This window comes from Misgurnus anguillicaudatus, chromosome 9, assembly GCF_027580225.2.
Source record: "Misgurnus anguillicaudatus chromosome 9, ASM2758022v2, whole genome shotgun sequence".
Lineage (NCBI taxonomy): Eukaryota > Metazoa > Chordata > Actinopteri > Cypriniformes > Cobitidae > Misgurnus > Misgurnus anguillicaudatus.
Genome location: NC_073345.2, coordinates 33,905,614 through 33,932,500, shown reverse-complemented (window position 1 = coordinate 33,932,500; position 26,887 = coordinate 33,905,614). Strand labels below are relative to the sequence as shown.

At 35.3% G+C, this 26,887-nt stretch overlaps 1 protein-coding gene across 1 annotated transcript in view; it reads left to right on the top strand.

Annotated features, from left to right (window-relative positions):
* dym (dymeclin) overlaps window positions 1–26,887 on the top strand; it is a 90,589-nt gene that overhangs the window by 36,992 nt on the left and 26,710 nt on the right. The window contains exons 9-13 of the mRNA XM_055179747.2: window positions 5,219–5,404; window positions 6,711–6,889; window positions 7,017–7,142; window positions 9,332–9,445; window positions 10,047–10,141. Coding sequence (XP_055035722.2) covers window positions 5,219–5,404; window positions 6,711–6,889; window positions 7,017–7,142; window positions 9,332–9,445; window positions 10,047–10,141 — 700 coding nt within the window. The remainder of the gene's footprint in view (window positions 1–5,218; window positions 5,405–6,710; window positions 6,890–7,016; window positions 7,143–9,331; window positions 9,446–10,046; window positions 10,142–26,887) is intronic.

The window sequence follows — 26,887 nt, the reverse complement described above, 5'->3', positions numbered from 1 at the left end:
TGAACGTTTACATTCTCAAACTAGGCGCACAACCACAACAATTTACAAGAAATACAAGAAACCTTCACTTGCTTTTTCATACATTGTATGTGTCTGTGTTTAAGACAGATTACAGGGTTCTGATTGGCTCCGCTTGAATAGATTGTAGACGGCGTCTGCGTTCCTTCTTATTGGTCAACTGATGTCGCCGTGGCGTCTATAATGACCTTGTTTCCAGTATGACTTCAGTTTCGACATGACCTCATTTCCTACAGAACATAACACTACAGCCAATAAAATCATTCCGATGACCTTTTAATGTTATGACTCTCTTAACGGTATCTCTGTATGGCGGTAGTTTCTGGAAACAGACTCCAGCAGAGATAGGCAGCGGAGGGCAGGATGTTCGTCCAGGGGGCTGTTTTTGTTTCCCTGCAACTTTTTCTGCGAATGTTGTTGTTTTTCTTTGCGGTGGATGTTTGGTTGAGTCTGACTCTCGTTGGGGCCGTGATGTCCAGCCACAAGTGATTAGAAGTGGAGACAGGCATCTCATTTCCAGCTCAATTCCCAATCTCGCTTTCTTTCTCCAACCCACCCAATATGATGGCTGAGTGATTAGTGGTTTAAAATCAATTACACTTCACTGCCATTGTCTATTGATTGTGTGCGCACAGAGAATTAACACAATAGACCTCTTAACATTTCCTACTTGACGTTGACTATATGTGCTGCGATAAAATCAGTGACTGGACTTGCTAAGAGGTTTTCTGTGGATACAAAGATCGCATTTTCTCCCTCGTGTTGAGTGAAGTAATATTGAAGTGCCATGTGAAGTGAACCACATGAGATTCACAGGGAACAAACACCAAGATTTACTAAATGGGGCAAATTAGCATAAGAGCGCAATTCCATAAAAGCGCTAATGGGAGCGATAATATCTGCGGGTTATTTACTAAAAACGCGCAATGTAAATAACACAAGCACAACAGCTGATTTCCATAATGACCAACACAATGACCAATGTTTAGGGTCGCAAATAAGCAGATCTGATGAGGTGCGCTTGATTCAGTACCACGGACATCGAAGGGTAAATTTGGCGTGTGTAATCCCAGCTAACAAAGCCATAGTACTGGAGGACAAAAAATGAAGGTTTACGAGAAGTTTTGAAACATCTGGTATTGTGTGACTTCTCCTAGTGACTCCTCTTTTATTTACTTAAGAAAATAAATAATAACATGGCAATATTTTTGAATAATTTGTTCCCCTGGCATTCCAAATAAACTGTTACAAGTTAAAGCAATCCTCTGCATTGTATCATCCGCTCTATGATCTGATGCCTCTTTTTTTTTAGCAACAATTGCAGCCATTTCAAGCGCAAAGTAATTTAAGATGTGTTTTTTTACGGCGTTTAATAATGGCCCAAATACGAGTCATAACACACCTGCAAACTTTAGCAAATTGCGTGAATCATTTAAATATTCTCCTTCCAAAAATGTTGCGTCTGAAAGGGAAACTCCTAGAAATGCATATGCAATAAGGTCAGTCACAAAAAATAACTAGAATACATCTTTTCAGCGCTAATGATCCACAGCACATTTTTAGTAAATATCGACAGTCGTTATTTAACAACAAAATGGTGGTTTGCACTGGCGCAAGCTGTTAGGAAATCTGGTCTTATATTGTTTTGGATAAACAGGGGTGCAAACTTGTCACCTTTCGGCGAAATTCGCAGTTTTTGATCCAAAATAGGTAATTCTTGTGATTCGTCTAGATCCAATGAGTTTTTGAAAATGAGGGGTGAGGGGGGTCTGCGACAGGGTAGCAGTAAATTAAATTATGAAAATCATGTCCAGCTATTGTGGTAATGATGTCAGTTTGGCGGGTTATGTTTTACAATTTATAGTCATCTCATTTGCTGCCGAAGTTTAAGCAGTCTGCAGATTGAGCGCACTTTCTCATTCGAGGTTACGCGCCCACGTCACGTTGCCGTGCGCGTGGTCATAAAAGCTTAACATTTGTACACCGCAGTTTTAAATTAAGTGATTTTAAGCCGTTGAAACACAAACAACAGTGCTATATGCGCTATATACCTGTATCTGTTTGAGAGGAGCGTGGAAGCCGCGTATCCGCTTCTCATTAAGCTTGTGAGTATTTTTGCCACTGTATTAGCCTAATACACACATGCGTCAAAATTCCTGGTTTTTGCAAGTGTCCTCATAAACACGACAATTCAGGGCTTAAGAGAAAGTAAAAAACTAAAAGAGAAAACACATCTGAAACAGTATATTAGATCTCGGACTTTGGTCTTAAAGGGGAAGTTACCTAATTTTGCTGTTGTCTGTGACTCGTGTTAATCAAACAGTATTGAGAGAAAATCTCTCACTGCTCTTAACTAAATCACTTTTCTACCTTTAATAACATTTGTACGTCGAATTTTACACGAGTTTGATTCGAGTGCTCGTTCAGGGTTCATATTCTATTAGAGCTATTGACTGTGGAACAGAAAAAAACTAAATTATTTGTTTATGTGTACTACTAAATAATAATAAAAATGCAAATTTCTGTAACACCTTACAAAAAGGTTGTATTTGTTCACATTAGTAAATGCATTATGAACGAAGAATGAACATTATATTGTATATAAGCATTTATTAATTCTTGTTTATGTCATTACAGTAATTGGTGTTAGTAATTGATGTTGCATTAACTAATGCTAACAGTTTCAAATTTGATTTAAATTAAAATGCTAAAATCAAATTAAAATGCTAAAATGAATAATATTTACAATAAATAAATTACAAATTATAATATGTATGTATGTATGTCATACATGTATGTTCATATAAATTATATATATATATGGCGCGAATAGAGCATTGCCGCGGGAAACGCGCAAGTTAAAAAATTTGAACTTTGGTGGAAAAACGCGCTGTGTTAACCAATCAGGAGCTTGCTCTAGTAGTGACGTGATTACAGAAAGCAAGCAAAGTCACAGAAGCCCCTCCCATGACGTGAATTTCCGTGTGAATCTCTCGATGACTAGAATTTCACGCGCGAAAGAAGTGAGTAAACTCAAAATGTTCAAGCGGCAAACTAGACGCGAATTTGACGCCTCAAACACAGCTGGTGTGAACCCACAGTTACACCAGCACCACAGCTTCTCTAAACTAACCAGAGTGGTGTTCGCCAAAATCATTTGTTTATACTTATGTAATGGTTTATCTATCCGTAGGTGTAAGCTCTTTAGGTCTCACAGTCGTAGTTCTAATGCTAAAATATATTTATTGTTCTAATCCATGAATTTCCACATTTACTGTTTTACAAGGAAGGCAGAAAAAATATTAAAGCACATTTTTTATTCAGATGCTTTATTCAAATGTTTAAAACTGTAATTCTGTGTATATATTGGGGTCATGCGCTCGCGCATCTGTGTGCATGCTTCCGATCTGTCAGTCAGCATGAGGAAGATTGTTTTTGAGTCTTGTCACTTTTAATAACTCTTTTAACATCAATCAGGTCTCGAATTTTATTTCTCTTAAAAACTCTTTAAATGAGTCATGCACTTTATTTTCTAATTCCTGCATGTTTTAAAACCCACACCAAAATGTTAGACGCGCATGTGGACGCATCTTTTCTGGTTAAGCATTTAGGATGGTACACCTCTTAGAAAACGCACAAATAAAGATCATTTTAAATGTTTAATGACAATTTATAGCACAAGGATCACTATACGAAGGCTTAAAGAACAAGTTCGGTATTTTACACTTAAAGCCCTGTTTTCAGATTGTTTATGATGGTTTTGAATGAAATTTGGACATATGATGCTGGCCCGAGAATTTTTGGGTGTTTGTTGTTTCACCTCCCACCTCTACAATGGCTGTATAGGTGCACTGGAACAATCCTTCCTAAAATGCATTAAACTTTTGTTTACAAAGACGTGAAACTCACCGAGTGGTCAGAGGTGTTCACTGATATGCTCACACAAAAATCGCTGCAAACGATGCTTTCCAACAGGTTTTATCGTAGTTTTTGCCAACTCCATTGACTTGTATTAGATGTGCTGTGAGGTACGGTATTACTCCGCGCTGGGAACTTTGTTTCTATTCTTGCAATTGGCAAAGGTGGATTATCGCCACCAACTGGGCTGGATTGTTTATTATTCAAGCTCTCAACGGAAGAATATACGAGTGTGAGGCGTTTGGAAAAATAGGTCCACAAGTTTACAAAAAATGGTTGTAACGAATCATTTGCAGTGATTTTTGTGTGAGCATATAAGTGAACACCCCTGACCACTCGCTGAGTTTCACGTCTTTGTAAACGAAAGTTTAATGCATTTTAGGAAGGATTGTTCCTGTGCACCTATACAGCAATTGTAGAGGTGGGAGGTGATAGATCAAACACCCGAAAATTCTCGGGCCAGCACATATGTCCAAATTTCAGTCAAAACCGTTCTATTTCATCATAAACAATCTGAAAACAGGGCTTTAAGTGTAAAATACCGAACTTGTCCTTTAATGTACTTATTTTTATAAAAACCTAAATTTCGACCAAAAACGATATTTATACTTTCTTTTGCCTGTAGCTCAAAATTAGACGATGCGCATTCTGACTCATTTTCCCAGCATGGGTCACCTTTGTTAAGCGTGTGTGTATGTAGATGATGTCATCATTCTCTAATCTTCAAATCTGCACAATTTTATCAAATAAATGTCAAAACAAGCATCTGTATAGGTATAATCTGTATGTTAAAGAAAGACAGAAGGTCTTGCTTATTTTTCCACACATGTCAGGTTATATCATTCATACGACAGATGTGTTGTGTATGTTAAGCCGTAAAATCTGCGTGTTTGTATAACTTCTGCTTGACTCAGCTTATTGCCATAAGACACGTTTATTTTCACCTAAATGAGCAAATGACAGGCTGTGATGTCATACGTAGGACTATAGAAAGCGCAAGAAAAGAAGCTTTGAGGCAGAAGATTGTCCTTTATTGAGTCATTCACATCTGCTCTTTCACGCACATCCTTTACATTCTGTAAAATTATCTTCTGCCTCAATCGTTTTGTTTTTAGCCTAAAGCAACATGTGCGAGAACATCGTGAACGTCATGTTTTAAAGCCCAATGTTTCTTTATGACTAGTTTTCTTCTTGTCTGTACTTATAATATTTGTTAAGGTTTCTCGCACTCAAGTTTTGCACTCTTACGATTAAACGCTCCTTATGTATCTTTGTTCTTCAGGTGGATTATGGAGCGTGTTTACATTGGGCGGGGTTGCCAGCAAGACGGGGACGGAGCAGGATCGAAATCTTCTTCCACTGTCCAATCAGAGTCTGTTATTACTGTTGGTTCTGGCCAATCTGACTGATGGACCAGACTGTCCGAACCCATACCGCCAGTCCATTACCTGCTTCAAAAACACACAAGGTGAAGCGTGTCTTCACACCTGGGCTCTACTCTTAAATTCACTTGTTATTTTACCATTACTTGAAAATTGGATTAAACCAGCAATATTTACTGAAATAGCTAGACTAGTGTGATTTAGATTGGTCACACTTACACAAAAATGAAAGCAATTGAAACATTTCATAACTAAATTATGTTATGAGGGATAGTGTACATCCGCCCAGATGTCATCACAAAAACACCCTGATATGCTAAATAAATCACTCAAGCACCATAAGTAAATACTTGGATTTGACAGCATGTAGGTATTATTAATGTTGTATGAGAAAAGAGACAGCAAGATGACCTGGATAAGCGATGTGTCATCTGTTATAGCAGTTGTTATCAAGAAATAACAAATTTCAGAATGTTATATCCTGGTCATCAATCGATATCGGTGGTAATTCAATTCAGTTGTATTTATATAGCGCTTTTAACAATTGTTTTAAAGCAGCTTTACATTAATAGAAGCAGGGAAAAGCATAGAAAAATCGACAGATAACATAACATAATACAGATAGCATAAGCAGCTAAATTTGCTGCGGCTATGAATCAACATTATAAGCGAGCATGTTAATAATATAACTTATAGAAGAGGGTGCTAAGTTAAGCCAATGACGGCTGACTCCCCGGGTAAAAAAAACCCTAGGAGAAAAACCTCCTGACTTTTAGCCAGGGGAAAAGTCCTAGGAGGAAAAAACCCTTATTTATATATAAATGAAAAAGGAGATTAAGCGGGTTACGTCGGTGGTCGTTGGTCAGGCATCAGTAGGGTATCACGTTGAAGGACGGCCAGTAGATCAGAAGTGTGCCGACCTTCACATTTACCGGAACTGGGTCTGTTTGTCTCATTGTCCTCGGAGTTGAGGACGAGACAGGGAGAGAGAAACAAAATCCCATTAGCGTGAGGGCCATTCACATGTAATGCAAGTGTCACACAGAGATGTGGTTTAAATCAGCTTGTTTCCAGACAGGCTAACTATTGCGGCATAAGTATGTTACCCACAATTGAGGATTTAGCAAATTGGGGACCCAAGGCGAAGGTATCTATGGGGCCCCCCATCCAGTCTTTAAAAAAGAATGAAACACGCCAACCCGTTAATCTGTGTCAGCACAGAAATTTTGTATTGGTACATATTTATTTACATCAATATTATAAACTATAAGAACCTATGTTTAAGAACAGGCTTTGTAAAGGTTTAGTATGTTTTTTTCCAGTCTATGAAATAACAAATGTTTGATTTATTTTTGAAGTGAAATACTAATTTTGTGGTGTCTTGTGCGTTAGATTCGTCGTCTTTCCCGTCCCCGCAGCCTCACTCGTTTCAGATCAACTTTAACAGTTTGTATACGGCTCTGTGTGAACAGCAGAAATCAGATCAGGCGACGTTACTGCTATACACGTTACTGCACCAAAACAGCAACATGAGGACCTACATACTGTCCCGAACAGACATGGAGAACCTGGTGAGTGCGCACACACACACACACACACACACACACACACACACACACACACACACACACACACACAAACACGTGCCTACACACACATAAACACACTCACATACTTACTCTGTATTTCTCTGTGCAGGTGTTGCCAATTCTAGACATCTTGTATCATGTAGAGGAAAGAAACTCTCATCATGTCTACATGGCCCTCATCATCCTCCTCATCCTCACAGAGGACGATGCCTTCAATCGCTCCATACATGAAGTGGTGAGGTCACGCACTGCTCTTCAGTAATTTGCGGTCCCTGATCTCACCTCTTTACTCTTATTGGTTCATTGGTTTGTCATTTGAAATGTGCTCAGGTGGTAAAGCAGTCCGTTAGCATAGCAATTTTTGTGTTTTATTCCCAGGGAACACACATGCTGATATGTATAGTACTCTAAGTTTGCTTTGGATAAAATTGTCTGCAAAATGCATAAATGTGTATTTGATTAACCAAAAACTTGAGAACAGATAGGGCAGGGTGCATAAAATGGCAAATTTTTAGCCCATGAATATTAATCTGTAATTAGGTTATGGTCCAGTAATTTAATATAATCTTTATCTGTTGTATAAATGAGTCGTATTTTCTCATTGTTAGATCAAAACTGAAATGTTTAATTAGCATATTTTGACCTAAAACTAGTTTTAATTTGTTACACTATGATTTAACTCTTTCCCCATCATTGATGAGTTATCTCCTCAATTAAGAGAAAACGCTTTCCTGCCATTGACGAGTTTTTACGGCAATCTATATTTCCGCTATTATCCACTAGGTGGCTCACTTACACAACTTATAAAACACTAAAGCATCTACGGATACAAAAACAGTTAATACTCTGTGTATGTTTTGATCATCATTCTGAATCTGATCAAAAAGTTTAGATAATTTCATTTTTGTAAAATTTTTGTCCACTAGCACTTACCCAATTTATGAAAAAACTGAAGCCAAAACGTTATTTACAAATTTTAAACTCTGTGTTTATGTTTTGATTATAGTTCTGATCTGATCTCTAACAAAATTCCTTCACAAAAATGCAATTGTCAGCTTTTTGCTAAAAATGTAATTTTTAAAGTAAAATACCCATGTTTAAGAGTTTATAAGCAGCGAAAAATATAAATAGGATGAAACTTTTTTCCCCGTTTTGTTTGTTTGTTTCGTGTTTGTTTGAAAGCAGAGGGTCTGTTCTTTCATTGGATATATTTATATTTATATATTTTTAAAAGAAAATTTTCCTGAAAGGCATTTTGTGAAATTTTTGTGAAAATCACAAAAAATGCTGGCGGGCAACCTTTCAAACAATGTCTGGCAGGGAATGAGTTAAAATGCTAGCGAGGAAAGAGTTAAGCAGGAGAATCAAGGGTTATAAACTTATAATCTAAGTTATAATCAGTCCTAAAACATCATCTTATTGTTTTATATGAAATTATAAAATATACATAGTTTTAAGCTCAAATACTCACTTCTGCTGTATGAATGATTCAAGTGTGTGTGTGTGCGCATGCGCGCGTGTGTGTGTGTGTGTGTGTGTGTGTGTTTTTTTTTTGTTTGTTTTGTGTTCTTGTTGTACGTTTGTGTAAGTGTGATGCTGGACAGATTGTATTATGTAAATAACTGATAAGTGGTGATGTTTGTGACTATATGTCTTTTTTGTGACTATATGTTTATTTATTTGTGTGTTGTATGAATGCATGAGTTGCGACTACTTAGTTTGGAGGTTGTGGTTTACAAATTATTACACAGTAAGAGATAAAAGCTTTGTTCACAATGTACGCAAATCTGATTTGCCTTTAAATCTGATCTTTAGACTAACTCTCAAAACTATTGTTTAGTAAGCGATGATATCTAAGTATACAAACCGTGTTTATGTGGTGTGTCTGCTTAGGTTGCTTCTTTTGTTTACTTTGCTGCAACAATTTAATTTAATTTAATTTAATTTAACCAAAATAATATGAAGAGTTTGGTTCCAAAATGCAATGAATCCATTTTGACAAATTTTGGTAAAAATGTGTTTTCTATACCAAGAGAGTGACAAGATGAAAACCACTATTTTCTGTTACAAACTTTCACATAGCATCTTTAGGTTATAAAAACATAAAAAAGTCAAATCCATAACTTGATTTTCAAAGATTTATTTTAAAAACAGATTATTTTGTTCCACAAAATGCAAGAAAAGATGACAGAATAACACGGCGGATATTGGATTTTGCGTAAAATTAAGAATTTACTTTTTAATACTGACCTGATATAATACTGATTCTGGCAGTAACTCATCTTTTTCAAAAATGGCGTTTATTGCGTTTTGGAACCAAACTCTTCATATGTTCTTTAATGTTATTAAAGTATGTGACAGTAGCCCTCTATGTCAAGCATTTTAAACGTTAACTTTATATATCTTACTGTCTTTTTGTTTCAGATTTTGAAGAACATCTCGTGGTACACCGAGCGGGTCCTAACAGAGATTTCTCTTGGCAGTTTGTTGATCCTGGTTGTGATTCGAACCATCCAGTTTAACATGACACGAACAAGGGTGAGACTAGAATACGCTAGATACTCCGATAAGCTAGCTGCGTTTCCATTCCATTAAAGTAGTGGAAAAAAAATTCACCCAATCTCGCAGTATTTTGATGTCTATGTGGCACCGTTTTTGGAATGACGAGACAACAAAATTATGTTTTAGTTGCATAACATGGGTTAATGGAAACGCCATCATTTTGCAATAGTTTTTTGTCGACATTCAGAAAATAACGCTGAAGTATTGCGCAAATCTTTAATGAAAACGCAGGTATTGAGTGACAAACACTTTTAACTTAAAAAGAGTCGTTATCCAGTTTATGGTTATATAATTCAAGATTTCTCCAGCCTCTAGGTCTTAGTTCATGCTCAATTTGTTATGTAATAGATTGGAATAAAAACATTATGATGAAACAGCCTTACAACAACAACAAGACCCAGTTTCACAAGATTGCTAAAGTTTTATACTTGATCGGCAAACTGATAATTTCCAAAAAGTCCAAAGAATGCAAATGTTTTTTATCAAAAATAATATTGCAGTCAATTCATTCTGTTTATCCCAAAACCAGAAACAGAATTAATCATTTATTCATGTTTTATCGATTTCTCTATTTCAGGATAAATACCTCCACACAAACTGCCTGGCCGCCCTGGCCAACATGTCGGCCCAGTTTCGCAACCTCCACCAGTACGCCGCACAGCGAATTATAAGGTAAGAGTGAGTGATGACGAGTAAGGATGGTTGTTAAAGGTACAATTTGTAAGATATTTGCAGTAAAATATCCAAAAACCACTAGTCCGGTGTTATATATTTTGTCCAGCTGATTACTAAGAATATCTATAATGTTTTCAACTACTTGTAAATTATGAGAAAATTGCTGCCCTAAACAGTGACACGGGGCAGTGCAGTCTCCTGTCAATGACGTTAATATTAGAGCTCGACCAATAAAGGATTTTGAAGGCCGATACCGATACAAATGTTTGTTGGTTTTAAAATCTGATATTCCGATATATCGGCCGATTTTTTTTCAGAAACGTGCAACAAAACATTTACAGATTTCCCTAACATTAGTTATTTGTAGTCATTTATGAGTTTTAACTAAAATAACATGATAATGCATTTTAAAAAGAAACTTGTTTCTTTTATTGTCTCGTGACCATGAACTCACTTAACCATTGTTCTCTCAGCCCGACTCTCAGGTTGTAGAGTGCCCTCTGGTGGACAAACTATACAACGGCAACACTAATGACATGGTTATGAATGCCGATACCAATAGTTTGGAAAATGCCTAATATCGGCCTGCCGATATATCGGTCGGGGTCTAGTTAATATCTATGTTACCCTATGTTACCGCCTTTACTGACATAAAAACCACATGACAACAGTGTTGTGGACAAAAGCTAAAGTAATAGCTTCTGTCGGGCCACTCGCTTTTTTATGGTAAGTTTGTTCATCTGAACACTTAATTCTGTGCTGTGTTACCAAACAATCGTATTGGACTAATACTGTAACATCTATTAGGCTGTTTACACTTGGCATTAACATGTGTTTTCGTCGATCGGATCACAAGTGGACGACGTTAATGCCAGGTGTAAACGGTGTTCAAAACGTTTTGAGCTCGTCCACTTTCGACCACTTTCAACCACATCCAGAGGTGGTCGAAACCACTTTCGATCGGATCGCTTTGGAGTTGCGGAACGCACATGTGGTTGAATGCGTTCAAACAGCCACACGCGACCGCCTTCTCTCCGCCCATTTATCTAATCTGAGGTATTAAACACAAGTTTTACGTCTTTTTTGACTTCTGGCGTGAACATTCGGTGAGCAGCGCTATTTTTAGCCTTTCATTGATAAAACTAAGCGGCTGATCTCCGTAGTTTCGTTTTGAAAGCGTGTGAAAGTTGCGCGATCCTATTTCATCAATTGCGCTGAAAATTCAAAGAAAGCTCTTACATACTCATGTACAAAACACTGTGCAGCATGTTTACTTGCTAAACAAGCAGTGGACTCTGACATAATATTAGTTTGCGTCCATATAAACTCATAATTACTCCCGCTCGGGTTTGAATGACAGCAGAGAGACTCGCCCACCGTCTCACAGAACACCCCCTCATAGTATTCAGCACAGAAGCGGTCGAAAGTGGACAAAAGAGACGGATTTAAATACCAGGTGTAAACGTAATGTGTCTCTCTCGTCCACTTGTGATCCGATCGATGAAAACACATCTTAATACCAAGTGTAAACAGCAGTGAGTTTATATAAAGGGGTCAAACGTACAATACACTTTTCAGCAGGTGTTTTAACATACTGACTGCATCTTGTGTTTAGTACATTATTCAGAGCTCGCAAAATTGCTAGCCCAACGTCCCAGGGCTATTTTATGATCCAAACTGTGAGTTTTGTGACCCATTGAACCACTATTAAATGGTGAGTAGATCCAGTGTGGAGGAGTAGTTAGCTTATAAATATTCTATATTTAAAAATAATGTTTTTTTATTTAGGCTACTTGCATTCATTTTGGGCTACTAAAAATTGAAGAGTGCCTACTGGAAGGGCTACCAGGGATTTAGGAATTTTGGGGGGACCAAACATTTGTCTTTCCTTAAGACCAACTATTCAGACAGCCCACCTACCAGGGTTTTGCACATCCCTCGTAGGAGTGTGTGCGTGTCCGAGTTGTTGTTAGGTGAGTCAATTTGTGTCCGTGTGGAGTATGAGTGTAGTCGGGCCGTGGGCCAGTATCACAGATGGGCTTATTTGCATCGGTCCAGAAACTGGATCTGTTTGAGATCAGAAAGGTGGGCAACTGTTATGGAACACAACAACACATTGTGACCGCTTCGAACAGTTTGATTTAGCCAGAGTTGAACACAAACAGATTGGGTTTCATTGCACGATAGTCCTGATACGCACACTGAGTAGAAGCGAATTAAATGTTTGTTGATCTTGTTAGAAAAACACGCCGTTCACCTCGGATGCACGGAAAGGATGTTTTTAAAAGCTGATGAAAATGAGCAATCTTGATTGGTCGAAAACATGAGGCTGATGTTTCCTGCATGATATAACAGAAAAACATTGAGTTTGCTGCCACGTTGTAAAATAATTGATGCCTTTTGGCATAGTGGATAATTTAATACAGAAAAGTCATCAGTTTTGATGTATTTATGTATTTTAAGTTTGAATTGCCCTGTAATTGTAAATGCATTAATTCTGGGTGCACAGATTTCTCATAACTTCATCTGTAAGAGAATAAATGTAGCGGCAATGAAATTTTGCATATGTGAGCATGTAATAGGTGCACAATGTGATTGTTATGGACAATAATTTAATTTAAGTGTTAAGGATTTTGGTCTGTTAAAGAAAAATCCAGATAATTTACTCACCACCATGTCATCCAAAATGTTGATGTCTTTCTTTGTTCAGTCGAGAAGAAATTATGTTTTTTGAGGAAAACATCCCAGGATTTCCCCAATTCCAATGGACTTTAACAGAGCCCAACATTTAACACTCAACTCAACACTTAACATTTTTTTTTAACGGAGTTTCAAATGACTATAAATGATCCCAAACAAGACATAAGGGTCTTATCTAGCGAAACGATTGTCATTTTTGACAAGAAAAATAAAAAATATGCACTTTTAAACCACAACTTTTCGTCTAGGTCTGGTCCAGCGCCACCTAACGTAAATGCGTAGTGACGTAGGGAGGTCACGTTTTACATATATAAAACGCAAATTTGCGGACCATTTTAAACAATAAACTGACACAAAGACATTAATTAGTATCAGTTGACATACAACAACGTAGGAATCGTCCTCTTTCAACACACTTGTAAACACTGGGGCGGAGTTTCGCGTTCGTCCTCTGTGACCTCTTGACGTCATGACGTATTGCGTGGGGTCAGCTGGCGCATCACAACCGGATCTGGACGAGAAGTTGTGCTTTAAAAGTGGATATTTTTTATTTTTCTTGTCAAAAATGACAATCGTTTCGCTAGGTAAGACCCTCATGCCTCGTTTGGGATCGTTTATAGTCATTTTAAACTCCGTTGAAAAAAACTGTTAAGTGTTGAGTTAAGTAGTAAATGTTGGTGTCTATTAAAGTCCATTAAAATGAGAAAAATCCTGCAATGTTTTCCTCCAAAAACATAATTTCTTCTCGACTGAACAAAAAAAAAGGGCATCGGCATTTTGGGTGACATGGTGGTGGGTGAATTATCTGGATTTTTCTTTTGGGAAGATTGAATATTCCTTTAACTATTATGATTACCATTATTTTACCATAGTTCCCTTTTTGTGTTATTTCATAGATTGATAAAATAACAAATAGCCAGGTCATAAGAGTAATTTATTATTAGACGGCACTATTTGCTTTTATCATGAATATGTGTATGTATTTATATCAAGCGATATTCTCCCGGTCACGGTAAACAGAAAAATGCAGCAATGAAACATAATTGTACGGCTAAAATGTCAGTATTGTTTTTATTTGTTCCTGCTCCTTCTTTTCACTTTTATTTCCTTTCTCATTTAAGGTTATTTTTTCCTGCAGCTGTATTGGCAGGCGATGCTCATGTGCTCTTGGCATAGTTGTAGATAATGCTTGCCAGCACTACCAACACATACCGCTTGCATAAATGCCCATATCAACAGTGCTAATGAGTAGGAAACACAGGGCCAAATGCTAATTGTACATTATAGTGGCACCACACATCCTCCTGTTTCATGAGCTGTGGTACGCTGGCGGTTAGCTCATAGGATAGCATTGCTGTGCGTGCCAAGCGACAGTTTTTGGTTAAGTAAGCAAAGGTCAGTGGATTTTATTTAAGGGTGGAGTTGTGCTTATGTAAATAATCGGCTATTATTTCTGACAATCTTGCCGTTTCAAAGCCAGTTTTAAGAGGTGTACAGTATGTGTGTTCCCTGGGAAACAAATCCATGACGTTTGTGCTGCTAGATCATTGTGTTAGCAGTGCAAAAGGTTTTGGGTTTGATTTTCAGAGATAGACATACTGAGAAAATGTACAGCTTTAATGCATTGCAAGTCTCTTTGTATAAAAACGTCTACCAAGTGTATTAAAGCAACGGGTGGGTGATTCTCATGTCAAGCATGAAAATGTAAAAATTGCTTAAATTTACTTTTTTTCCCACCAGACATTGAAAAACAAAGTCAGGAGTAAATGGGAACATTCATTTAAAAACTTTTACTTATCATTTAACACTTTTTGTAACATAATTTAAAAAATTAGTCCTAAAAAATCTCATTACCGCAACAGTCAGAAAACATCAACACTGACATATTTTCAAAATGACATGACAAACCTGAAAGAACATAATTTGGAGATTCTGCACATGCATTTAAAATGAAAGTATTATGCTTCTATTAATTAAATTAACATTTAATAAGCATCTGTTGCGGTAATGATAATCAAAATGTCGTGTAAGCATTTTGACAAGACAATATTTCAAATTAACCGTAAAAAAATGATCTTACCTGGTAGCCATCTTGAAGTAACTGGTCCATGTGCTTGGTCACTCAAAATCAAACTTCATTAAAATTCTGTATGTGTGCTTAAACTGTTCTCAAAAAGTGTTGCGGAGGATGAGAACATCAGGCATGGACACATCATTTTCCTAATTTTTCTTCATTATTATTATTATACATAAATATTTAGTAAATATTTTTTCTGTCATCTAAAGTAGTCTAGCAAAACATCCATTTATTTTTTTTCTTAATATTTTTGTGTTAATTTGATTAAATTACAACATAACGCATGTTCAAACACAGCCGGACACATTGCGGTAATGAGAATTTCAGCAGAAAATGAGATAAAATTTACAATGATAAATTCTTATGTTGAAATCACACATTGTGCAAGGTAGAACACAGTATTGTGTTAATTCTGATGCTTTTTAATGTTACTATATTACACATTTTAAAGCTAAAATCATTAGTGCCGTGGTGTTTCAATAGTTTCATGAGAATCACCCAAACACACTCCCTTCATGTAGAAAAGGTTCATACCTGCGAGAGGTCCCAAGTTCATATCCCGGACGAGCCCCCATTTATGTTACGCACGCCTGTCTGGGCTAAACAAACAAGGAAAATTAGCTATATAAACCAAAAACACTTTTTGTACAAGACTGAAAACACATTATTTTCTGCTGTAATGGTGGGCATTTTAAAATGGGGTTTGTAAGGATTGACTCCCTTTTGGAGCTAGCCTCTAGCAGCCAGTCGATGAATTGTAGTTTAAGTCACCTCGGTGTTGGCTTCACAATAGATATCGGAAGGTTGCCCCTTGGTTAACATTCAGTCATGCATGAAAAACAAATACTGTCATATACCGTGAAACCCGCATAATTTAAAAAAATACCTTGATATACATTTTTGGTCATACCGCTAAGCACTAAAACCTAAATGAGTTTTTTTATATCGTTAAACACTAAAGAAGATATTTGGATCATAGATGGTACCCATTGATTTCCATTTGTATTTGTTTTCCTACTCATTTAATGCAGGTCTGTTTTTTTTGTTTCGTTTTGTCATTCTCCCAAGTACAAATCCATGAATCTATTATTTTAAAGTGTAATAGCATTAAAACATCTTTGCTTCTTATTGCTATTCAATATTAAAGATATATATGAATGTATATTTAAAGAGTTTTGTTGCAAAACCAGATAAATCCATTTTTTAACATTTTTGTCAAAACATTTTTATTATTATGTTATCATGTTATTATTTTGTTTATGGTGCTACTTAGCTGTATTTTTAAGTTATGAAGGCTTAAATCAAAACAAACCAACTGCAGATGAATTGGAATGCACAACCAAAAAATGAGATTTCTGAACAATAAAAAAAAACGGTGGTTATCTCGTTTTGCAACGAAACTCTTCATTTTTAAAACTAACAAGTTGCTTATATTGCAGTTAATAGTCTTCATTCTATTGAGACTATTGAGGATATAGTTGGCTCAGTGTGATGTCTATTTGTTTCGTGTGGTGGGTGTAGATAACACCCAGCTGTTTCAGTAATGAGCAAGAACATTGTGTGCTGAACACTAAAGCTTTATTCTCGGTAAATATTCAGTATTAAAAGACTTAGGGGCGGTTTAACGGACAGGGATTAGTCTAGTCCTAGACTAAAATAAATGTAAGAGCTGTCCAAACTGAAAACAACTTGCATTCACATATCTTAAAATATATCTTATATCTTATATCTTTTGCCTCAAAATGCACACAGGTAATGTTTTTAGTAAGGCATGTTGGTAAAAACTAGTTATATTTCCGAATTAAACTAAAGCCTAGTCCTATCTTAAGCTATTTCCTGTCTGGGAAACCACCCATTCAGGAGCTCTAGTAGGATTCTGCTTCCTGTGTGCACAGGAAGTGTTTAAAGTTAAAGACCACACACAGTGTGTGTTTCGTGTTTGTGGTTGTTTTTCTTGTTTATTGTGTAATGGGATGTTTATGCTGGAATGGTCATTACCTATAAAAGACTAAAGCCACAAGATGACACACAAACTCATTCCCAGACTTCAGAATTAGTTTCTATTGGTGAGTAAATATACTGTATACATAAAGTATAAGTGCTGGACGTTTATGGTTTTAAAATAAATCTTCAAGCATATTTCTTCTTTACAAGTAAGCAGGAAACCTCATAGTGATTTTTTACTTTTTACTCTTATGGATGTGACATTTGCAGTCAGAACTTCTCAGAGAGTGCATTCATTAACAATATATTGAACCATCTGTGCATGTGCACAATGTATTTTTGCATCCAATTAAGAAAATACTATGATTCATGCGTTTACATGCATACTTTTCTTCTGATGATCGGATCACAGATCGGAGTACACCACCCCTTTTAATACTATCGAGATTTGCGTCCGATCGACCTCAATCATATTGATTAAGGTGTTTACATGAAGGCTTTTCAATATGATTGAGCCATCAATACAATTACAGATTATTTGGTTGCATGTAAACGTATCTGGTGTTATAGATGTGATGTTTCTCCATTATGGATGTGACAATTCTGAAATTTGCACTTACTTATCCATGGAAAATAATAAAAAAGCTTAAAAAAACTTTAATAGATACTTTGAATAGACAGTGTTCGAATTATGTAAAAGATTATGGGGGTAGCTAAGCCCCCTGGCCAAGCCAAAAGTCATTAAAGGGGTGCGGAGATTTCACTAAGTGAGATGCGATCATGGAAAAACATTTTTTTTGTTCAACGTTTTAATCAAAAAAATCCCAAATTATTCTTAACTCAAACCTACCTATACAGCAAAAAATATATATTTAAATATAATTTTAAATATTTCCAAATATCCTAAAAATAATTTGAAATATGTTTACAAAGATTTATTTTTGACCAATATATTTTATTGCCATTTTTTATATTTTGAAATATATTAAAAAATGTACTTATTTTAAAGCATTTATATTCACATCAAACTTAAAGAAAAACTTTGTTACAAACCTGTAAACATAAAAGTTTTAATAAGGTTAAAAGTATATAGTCAACTGTAAAAATACTTTTATAAACTTCTAAAAATATTTTTTCCATATAGGTTGTAAAATTAGAAATATATTACCTATACAGCAAAAAATATGTATTTAAATATAATTTTAAATATTTCCAAATATCCTAAAAAAAAGTGAAATATGTTTACAAAGATTTATTTTTGACCAATATATTTTATTGCCATTTTTTATATTTTGAAATATATAAAAAATGTACTTATTTTAAAGCATTTATATTCACATCAAACTTAAAGAAAAACTTTGTTACAAACCTGTAAACATAAAAGTTTTAATAAGGTTAAAAGTATATAGTCAACTGTAAAAATACTTTTATAAACTTCTAAAAATATTTTTTCCATATAGGTTGTAAAATTAGAAATATATTACCTATACAGCAAAAAATATGTATTTAAATATAATTTTAAATATTTCCAAATATCCTAAAAAAAGAAGTGAAATATGTTTACAAAGATTTATTTTTGACCAATATATTTTATTGCCATTTTTTATATTTTGAAATATATAAAAAATGTACTTATTTTAAAGCATTTATATTCACATCAAACTTAAAGAAAAACTTTGTTACAAACCTGTAAACATAAAAGTTTTAATAAGGTTAAAAGTATATAGTCAACTGTAAAAATACTTTTATAAACTTCTAAAAATATTTTTTCCATATAGGTTGTAAAATTAGAAATATATTACCTATACAGCAAAAAATATGTATTTAAATATAATTTTAAATATTTCCAAATATCCTAAAAAAAGAAGTGAAATATGTTTACAAAGATTTATTTTTGACCAATATATTTTATTGCCATTTTTTATATTTTGAAATATATAAAAAATGTACTTATTTTAAAGCATTTATATTCACATCAAACTTAAAGAAAAACTTTGTTACAAACCTGTAAACATAAAAGTTTTAATAAGGTTAAAAGTATATAGTCAACTGTAAAAATACTTTTATAAACTTCTAAAAATATTTTTTCCATATAGGTTGTAAAATTAGAAATATATTACCTATACAGCAAAAAATATGTATTTAAATATAATTTTAAATATTTCCAAATATCCTAAAAAAAGAAGTGAAATATGTTTACAAAGATTTATTTTTGACCAATATATTTTATTGCCATTTTTTATATTTTGAAATATATAAAAAATGTACTTATTTTAAAGCATTTATATTCACATCAAACTTAAAGAGAAACTTTGTTACAAACCTGTAAACATAAAAGTTTTAATAAGGTTAAAAGTATATAGTCAACTGTAAAAATACTTTTATTCTAAAAATATTTTTTCCATATAGGTTGTAAAATTAGAAATATATTTGTTACTCTGAAAAACATTTTTAAAAAGTATGTTAATATATGAAGGTTAAATACATTGTCAAATTAAGAAATTTATTTAATTAAGCATTACTTTCAGAAAATCTGTAAATTTTTTCAGAAAAAAGTGTGAGGCACACTTGAGAGTTTCCATTTTTTTCAGACAGAAATCTTTTGGATTCGTTTATTGGGACAAATAATGAACATTATCCCTTTGTGGCAGCGTAGCACAAGATTATTAAATTCATATTGTATTTCAATAAAACCAGGGTACCCCATTATTTATATTTTTGTGCTTTATAGGGAGTCCCTAAATGCTTATTTGTATTTAAATATTTACATCGAAGATTTCAACATGGTTAAAAACTTTGGGTTAAAAACATCACTTTTCATGATAAGGTTGACATTTGCATGGCATTGCCCATATATGTATGCATTTGTTATATAAACACTGTGGTATTGAGCAGCTATTAACACGTGAGTGTTAATCAATAAAGGAGCTTTATTAAGTGATACGTTATTGAGAGTCCTGTTAGTTTGTGTTTCCACTGGGACCCTCAGAAAGAGTAAAATCGCTCATCTAGATTAATCTATCAGTGTGTGAATGGATCTCAGTGGACTGATAGACATGAGCTGTGTTAATTGGAGCTCCGATTGTTATTTTGAAGCAGATATTGATTGCTTTGGTCTTAAAGCTGTCAATTACAGCACTTTAAATGTGTTTGATGGCTCGGTTACTTTAACAGGGATGTTCATGGCCTCTCACAGTCTCACTATATCATCATTAAATTTTAAACTAATACACTCCTGACCACACTTAACAAAAGAAGCACCAATAATCCCAAACCCTGCTGTGATCCACATGGAGTCCAGAAGCTTTTTTTATATATAAACAAGGACAGCAAAATTATCAAAATAATAGGTGATATTCATATAGTTTGCAGTAACTTAATGATTTTACTACTTCCAAAGGTTAGATATAGTCAACGTTTTAGCAAAGAGACGAATGAGTGCTTGTGTATGCTCTCACGTGTGAAAGATGATTCATGATCAAACATATGTTTGTTATGTCATTTTTTGATTTTTAAACATATTTTAATAAGTGGAAATTGAATTTACAAATGTAAAGCATTATCGTATTGCAAATTGTTAACTGCACCATAAGATCGCATATCACATTGTTGTTCAAAATTGTGCAGCACTACCATGAACTTATTTAACCTTTCAGTTTGGCTTGTTGAAATTCTCATGAACAAGTAAGATAGCCTGGTTAAAACCAGACCATTCTCAGTAGTAACTGAGTTATAGTCTGGCAAAGCTTCATAGGCAAATCATTTCCAAAGGGGCGTCACCAACGGACGTCTCTCAAATGCCTCTGTGTCCAATTGGATAAACCTTAAACCAATCACAGCAATGAAGGAGATGACGTATGCAAAGCTATATCAGACTTTTGTCGAATCCAGTCGGTAAGACAGCGATAACATCTTTTTTTTTAGATATGAAGGCTTTGAGTGTTGTTTTTTGCTCAGGTTTTAACGAAAAGGAAAAGTTTAAATCGTTAAAAACAATTTGGTTCACTCGTGATGTTCCACGGCGGCATCCTCTTTGTAATTTTCAAAAATCCGCTGTGATGTCGTCATCGTGTAAAGCGCGCCCCAACGTTTCTGATTGGTGCCGCAATTTCTCGGCATTAGAAATAGGCTTGAATGGCCTCTTTGCCAGACTACTTGCAGATAAAATCTAAATTTGCCGGAAGTCGTTTGGGTTTTCCCAGAGTCGTATAAAAATAGAGTTACGACACTCACATAGACGACCGTTGTAAGAATGGAATGCGGAAGTAACAGCGTGTCATGGAGTGACGCATAGTTACAAACGCAGCACTGAAGCCCATTCATTTCAATGGCACATGCTGGTAAATCGATGAAATTACCGTTTCTCTTTACCTTTTCAGACATTTTATGAATATAGTCAAGAGTGATATTTTATGAACTCTGCTGTAGGATGATTATAATGATTATCGTTAATAATAACAACTAGTAAATTTTTTATATTTTAATGAGTTGTGTATAATGTGTGAATAATATAGATTTAATGGTTTAATATTTTATTACTGGTGGCCATCTACTTTATACTTATCTTTTTTATATATTACGAGTAACACTAGGGGGCAACAGCGAGAAGCTAAATGCCTCATAAGAAAGTCACACTGCTTCACAATGCTGCTATGTGTTTCATTGTGTTTGGTAAGTAATACGAGTGATGTATCCTCGAAAATCATGTATAATTATATTAACATTTAATGTGTACTACAAATACAATTAAACATGAATTTAGTGTGTTTCTGTTATGCTTCACTGTTACAAATAACCAGGTTGGCGATCTTTTTTGTGATTTTAATACAGTAAAAGTGTAGGAATTATGTTTTTAGCAGATTGATAGCCATTTATATGGCCATATTTTTGCTACAAAAATAAAAGATAAACTGTGTTGCTGTAGTTGCTATAGATAACCACAGTTGTCTTTTGGTCACCATTAATTGTTTATCTGTATTAACTGATTTACTGTATTTCCATCACTCCCTAGTAAAAAAAACGTTATACACATAGTAAGTATAGTAATCAATACACATTACACTAATATTTACCTAAAATAGCTGTAACCTATGCAAACAGATTGACACCCCTGCTTGGTTTGGAACTGTAGAACGTTACATGAATCACGTGACCGCGCAGCGGCGAGATCAAAGCGTTTCATAACGTTATTATACGACTCTGGGTTTTCCCAGGCTACAAGTAAGATGTAGATTTATTGAAATCATTAAGTCTCAAGGTTTTATACCCAAAAAAACCTTCATCCTTTTACATGTAGGCACTGGCGGACTTAACCAATAAACAAGGTAAGCAGCCGACAAATACCAAGAAGGCGTATAAATCATATATTACTTAATATTTTTCTATCATATATTGTATGCCCTCTCTATAACCATTAAGTTTTTGACGTTATTTTTACATCTGCTCGAATGTGGGCCCTCCATCATGAAAAGCCTAGTTAAAAATTTCTATCGAACTACACATGCGCAAGCCAGATGATAGCGGCTACCGTAGCTTCTCTATGCGTAAGCAGTGAGCTATGGTTGCAATTTACAGTTTTACCACTAGATGCAGCTAAAAATGGACACACTGGACCTTCAATGATCCTAAAAAGGAAATTGTTGAAGTATTCTCTTATTTTTTTTGTAGAAAAGGCGAGAATGTGTTTAATTGTCATGAAAATAATGTCAATAGAAGAAAATGACGAAAAAATCTTTAAATAGTCCTAGGCTACGTTTACACGGAAACGATCTGAACGATTTTTATTCCGCGTTTATACCCTTTTTACCCTTAAGGATTATTGTATTGTTAAAGACTAAACCTGTCACGTGTGTGTGTTGTTGTGTATGGTTGATCTCAGTAAGCCTAGAACAATAAGACCACAGGGTTCTGCCTAAACGCACAAGCACACCTGAACTCATAGACCTGCTAATCTGTCAACATCATGATCAGAGAAACACATACACACACAATTGTATACATGCATGATTGAAGGAGACCCAGCTAAAGATTTACACAAAGGTAATTTTAGCTCCGAGTGTTTTAAGAGTCAACAAAGTGCCGTCCGTGCGTCCCATTAGCGCAGAGAAAACGCCACCTGCTCCTGACAGACACAAAAGAGTCAACAAATAAAGTACTTGAGTTGGCAGCAGACAGATTTAGGCAGACAGAGTGTACCAGACAGCGCGTGTGTCAGGGTGTTTATCAGACAGATCAAGACCCAGACTAGACGCACAGATAGTTCTGTTGTGTGTGCCAGCGGGCTTTTAATGTTCTCTCAGTAGGTCACTGTGACATGATGATGTTTCATCAGCTTTCAACTACACACATTCAATACTGCTGTCGGCTGCTGGCACAGAGATTTAAACTCTCACACAAAAATACTAATCTGAATAATTTTTTAAGTGTCTGACTGTTTCTTTAGCTTGTGTAGTGTTGGAGTTAAAAAAACAGGTGATGGTAAGACCAGATCAGGCCAATAATATTTATGATTTATTTCGTTCTCAAACCGTCTACCAAAGTAGCGCAGCCTGTGAGTTAGGCTCGCATTACTTGCATGCTGGCTACGTCTGGGTTCAAAGTTGACCTGACATACCAAACAGATGTCGGTCGAGTAGCATGTCTGTTCTGTGCCCAGGTGTGTTACCTTTTCACTATGGCTGGCAGTGTTGGGGGTAACGAGTTACAAAGTAACGGATTACAGTAACTACATTACTTTTTTGGGTAACGAAGTAAAGTAACGCATTACACTAATAATATTGGTAACTACACTACTTTACTAGACTATAGGAACGCGCTTTCCTGCGTTACCCAAGCAGTGTTTGCCTGGGTGTAAAGTTCTGTCTATTTAAGTGGTGCGTGCATGCGTGTCCCTCCCTGTACGTGTGCCGTTGCCATAGAGATTGATTTGAAGGAGCTGCTGGTGCAAAGGGGAGCGGGAAATGAAGACGGAGGGTTGCAGCCACTGGGGCGATATTCACATAACTTTCAGCGTATTGCTCGAAAGGACAAAAATATTCGTGTGAAATGCACACTATGCCCACACGACAAGTGTCTTTCAACTGCTGACAACGCGATGAGCAACCTGTCTGAGCATTTGTAAGCCCAGCATGGCAGTACAACACTTGTGGCGAAAGATCCTGCTTAACTTACCGGTCAGGGATCGAGAGGTCTGAACCCGAAGACGGAATTAGGTAATGAACCTCAATCGAGTCAGAGCCAGAGCATAATTCTTTTAAAGAAATTATTTGAACGTAACCCGAACAGCAATGTCGCGTGCGCTCAATTTATAGAAAAAAAGCCAGGAGTCAGGATCGCTGTTTTCTTCATAATCTTACTTCCAAATCTAATCCTATAAACTTTTCGGTGTTTGATGTATCGCTGTTACCGCCCTGCCAGACTGTCTTAAATAGAGAAATAAGTTCATTCCTTGATTTGCGTTGTTGATTCATTTATAAATAATTCCCCCAAGGGTTTAGTTTATGCGCAAAAAGCATTAAAATGAATAGAACGTGATGATTACGTCTTTCTTTGGTGAAAAATAATAAAATAAATAAGCCTATATTAAATGTGTTTCCCTTAAATAATTAGCAAATTAACAAAACGAATTCAAAAGTAGCCTATATGAGTTTATTTATTGTGTGACGCGCTCCAAAACCGATGCAGCACAAAACACTTTTTACCTATTTAAAAGCACAATGTTTTGTTATTATTGCGAGTGTAACTTTACATAAATAAATTTACACATTACAGTTTTGAATGTTGTTTAACTTTTATTTGTATGACCATAATTTAAGGTAATGCAAAATGCAAGCTCCTCACGCGTTTCATGCCATCACCCGCGTGGGTTTACACAGGGCAGCGAGAAAGAGACATTAAACTTTAAACATTTAACATTCTACTTGAGTTTTTTTGGACATCCCTTTGGAATCACTGCAATCATATCATCAATTTATAAGGTAATAGTAAATATTAGCGCAGCGCTTATGAGTGTTCAAACACTGCTGACCGCTCAGCTGTCAATCAGCCGACCCTCACAAAGTTTCACATTAAATGATAATATATTTGAACATGCATGGTCCTGTGCTTATTTCTGTCAATGTTCTGCATGAAGATCTTTAAAGGTTTCTACTTACATCACGATTTGCGGTGCGGCCGGTCGCAGTTATGTAAAACGGGTATGAAATAAATTGATGCTGATGTCGGATAACGGGTCAACTGTTATTTTAATCGCGCGGATGCGGGTTATCAAACAGGACTGTGCATGACTCGTATAAGGAAAATGGAATGACAACATGAAAATTATAAAATAGCCTACATGTTTATATTCTGTATGAAACCACCATGGGCGCTAAACTTGCGGTGTTAAAGTGACAGTTTACCCAAAAATAAATTGTAAATTTTGTTACAAACCTGTATAAATATCTTTGTTCTGATAAACACAAAGCAACATATTTTGAGAAATGTTAATAACCAAACCAAGCATGAGCCCCATTCACTTCTATAGTAGGAAAAAATAATACTATGGAAGTGAATGGGGCTCATGAATGGTTTGGTTACAAACATTCCCCAAAATATTTTCATTCATGTTCACCAGAACAAAGACATTTATACAGGTCTGCAACAACATGAGAGTTACAAACCTGATTTACAAATAAATTTTACAGAATTTAAATTTTTGGGCGAACTATAAATCCGATGGGGTCAAAAATTAGGGTGCACCTAATTTTTGTGCTGGTGCACCTAAGAAAAAACGCACCAGTGCAACCAGTGCAAAAAGTTAGTCTAGAGCCCTGGCCGGTCATTTAAAGTAGTCACTCATCATCAGCCGACCCCGCCTAAACCATGTCCATGTATCTATGTGGTAAATTAAGAAAAAGGAAAGTAAAGTAATAAGTAGTGAAGTTACTTTTCAAATGCAGTAACTAGTAAAGTAATCTCATTACAATTTTAAGAAGTAACTAATAACTAGTAACTAATTACATTTTTTGAGTAACTACCCCAACACTGATGGCTGGGTATCGATTCAGATGTTCCAGATCGATTCGATTTCGATTCACAAGCTATCAGTTTGATTTTCGATTCTGATTCTCGGATCAATTTTTATACATGATTCTCGATTCAACTCAATGAAAATAGATTTAATACAAATACTATATTTATAAACAAGAACAGTGAACATTAGTTTACAAGGGTAATTAATACAAAGAAATTAAGAGCCACAAACCTGTATATTAAACTCTTATATTTTAGGTACAATTGGGTACATTAAAACAGAACCCATTAAAACAGAACCCATCTCTAATTTTCAAATGCATACAATTATGTTAAATAAAATACAATTTTGATGCAAGATGAAAAATGTATGCTGAAAAAGTCAGAACAGTCTAGTGGAGAAGACTTGTAATTAGATTAATGTTAATCTTACGTTCAATTTTTGCGAAGAAAAAAAAATCTATTTGTGGCCTTTTAAATCGAGCACTTAAAAAAACGTTTAATCGAAAATCTATTTTTTCCCAGCCCTACTTTCCATACCAGCAGGTGGCAGTAGTTGGTATTCATTACTCAAAACGTAAAACCAAAAAACTAGTAGCTGCGTTTCCATTACTGATTCGCGCAAACTTATGCGATATTTTCTGAATGTCGATAAAAACTTTTTTTAAATGATAGCGTTTCCACTAACCGATGATATGCGACTAAAATGTATTTTTATTCCAAACATCACGTTGACGGAAATTGGTTATTTTAAGCCATTTTATTTATGGAGACATCAGAGTGTTATCCAAATATTATTGGCAAGAAAAAGCGGGCAAACATGTATGAGGTGTTTCTGAGAGTTTTTAGTACATACCGCGTCATGTGATTTACATAGATCAGTTGAACTGACAATGTGAATATTGGAGCTTTGCGAAACACCTCTTACATATTCCCTGAAAAATCACCTAATGCGAGCGTATAAAGCGTATTTTTTGCGATATATGGGAGTTTTTGCGAAATTGACGGGT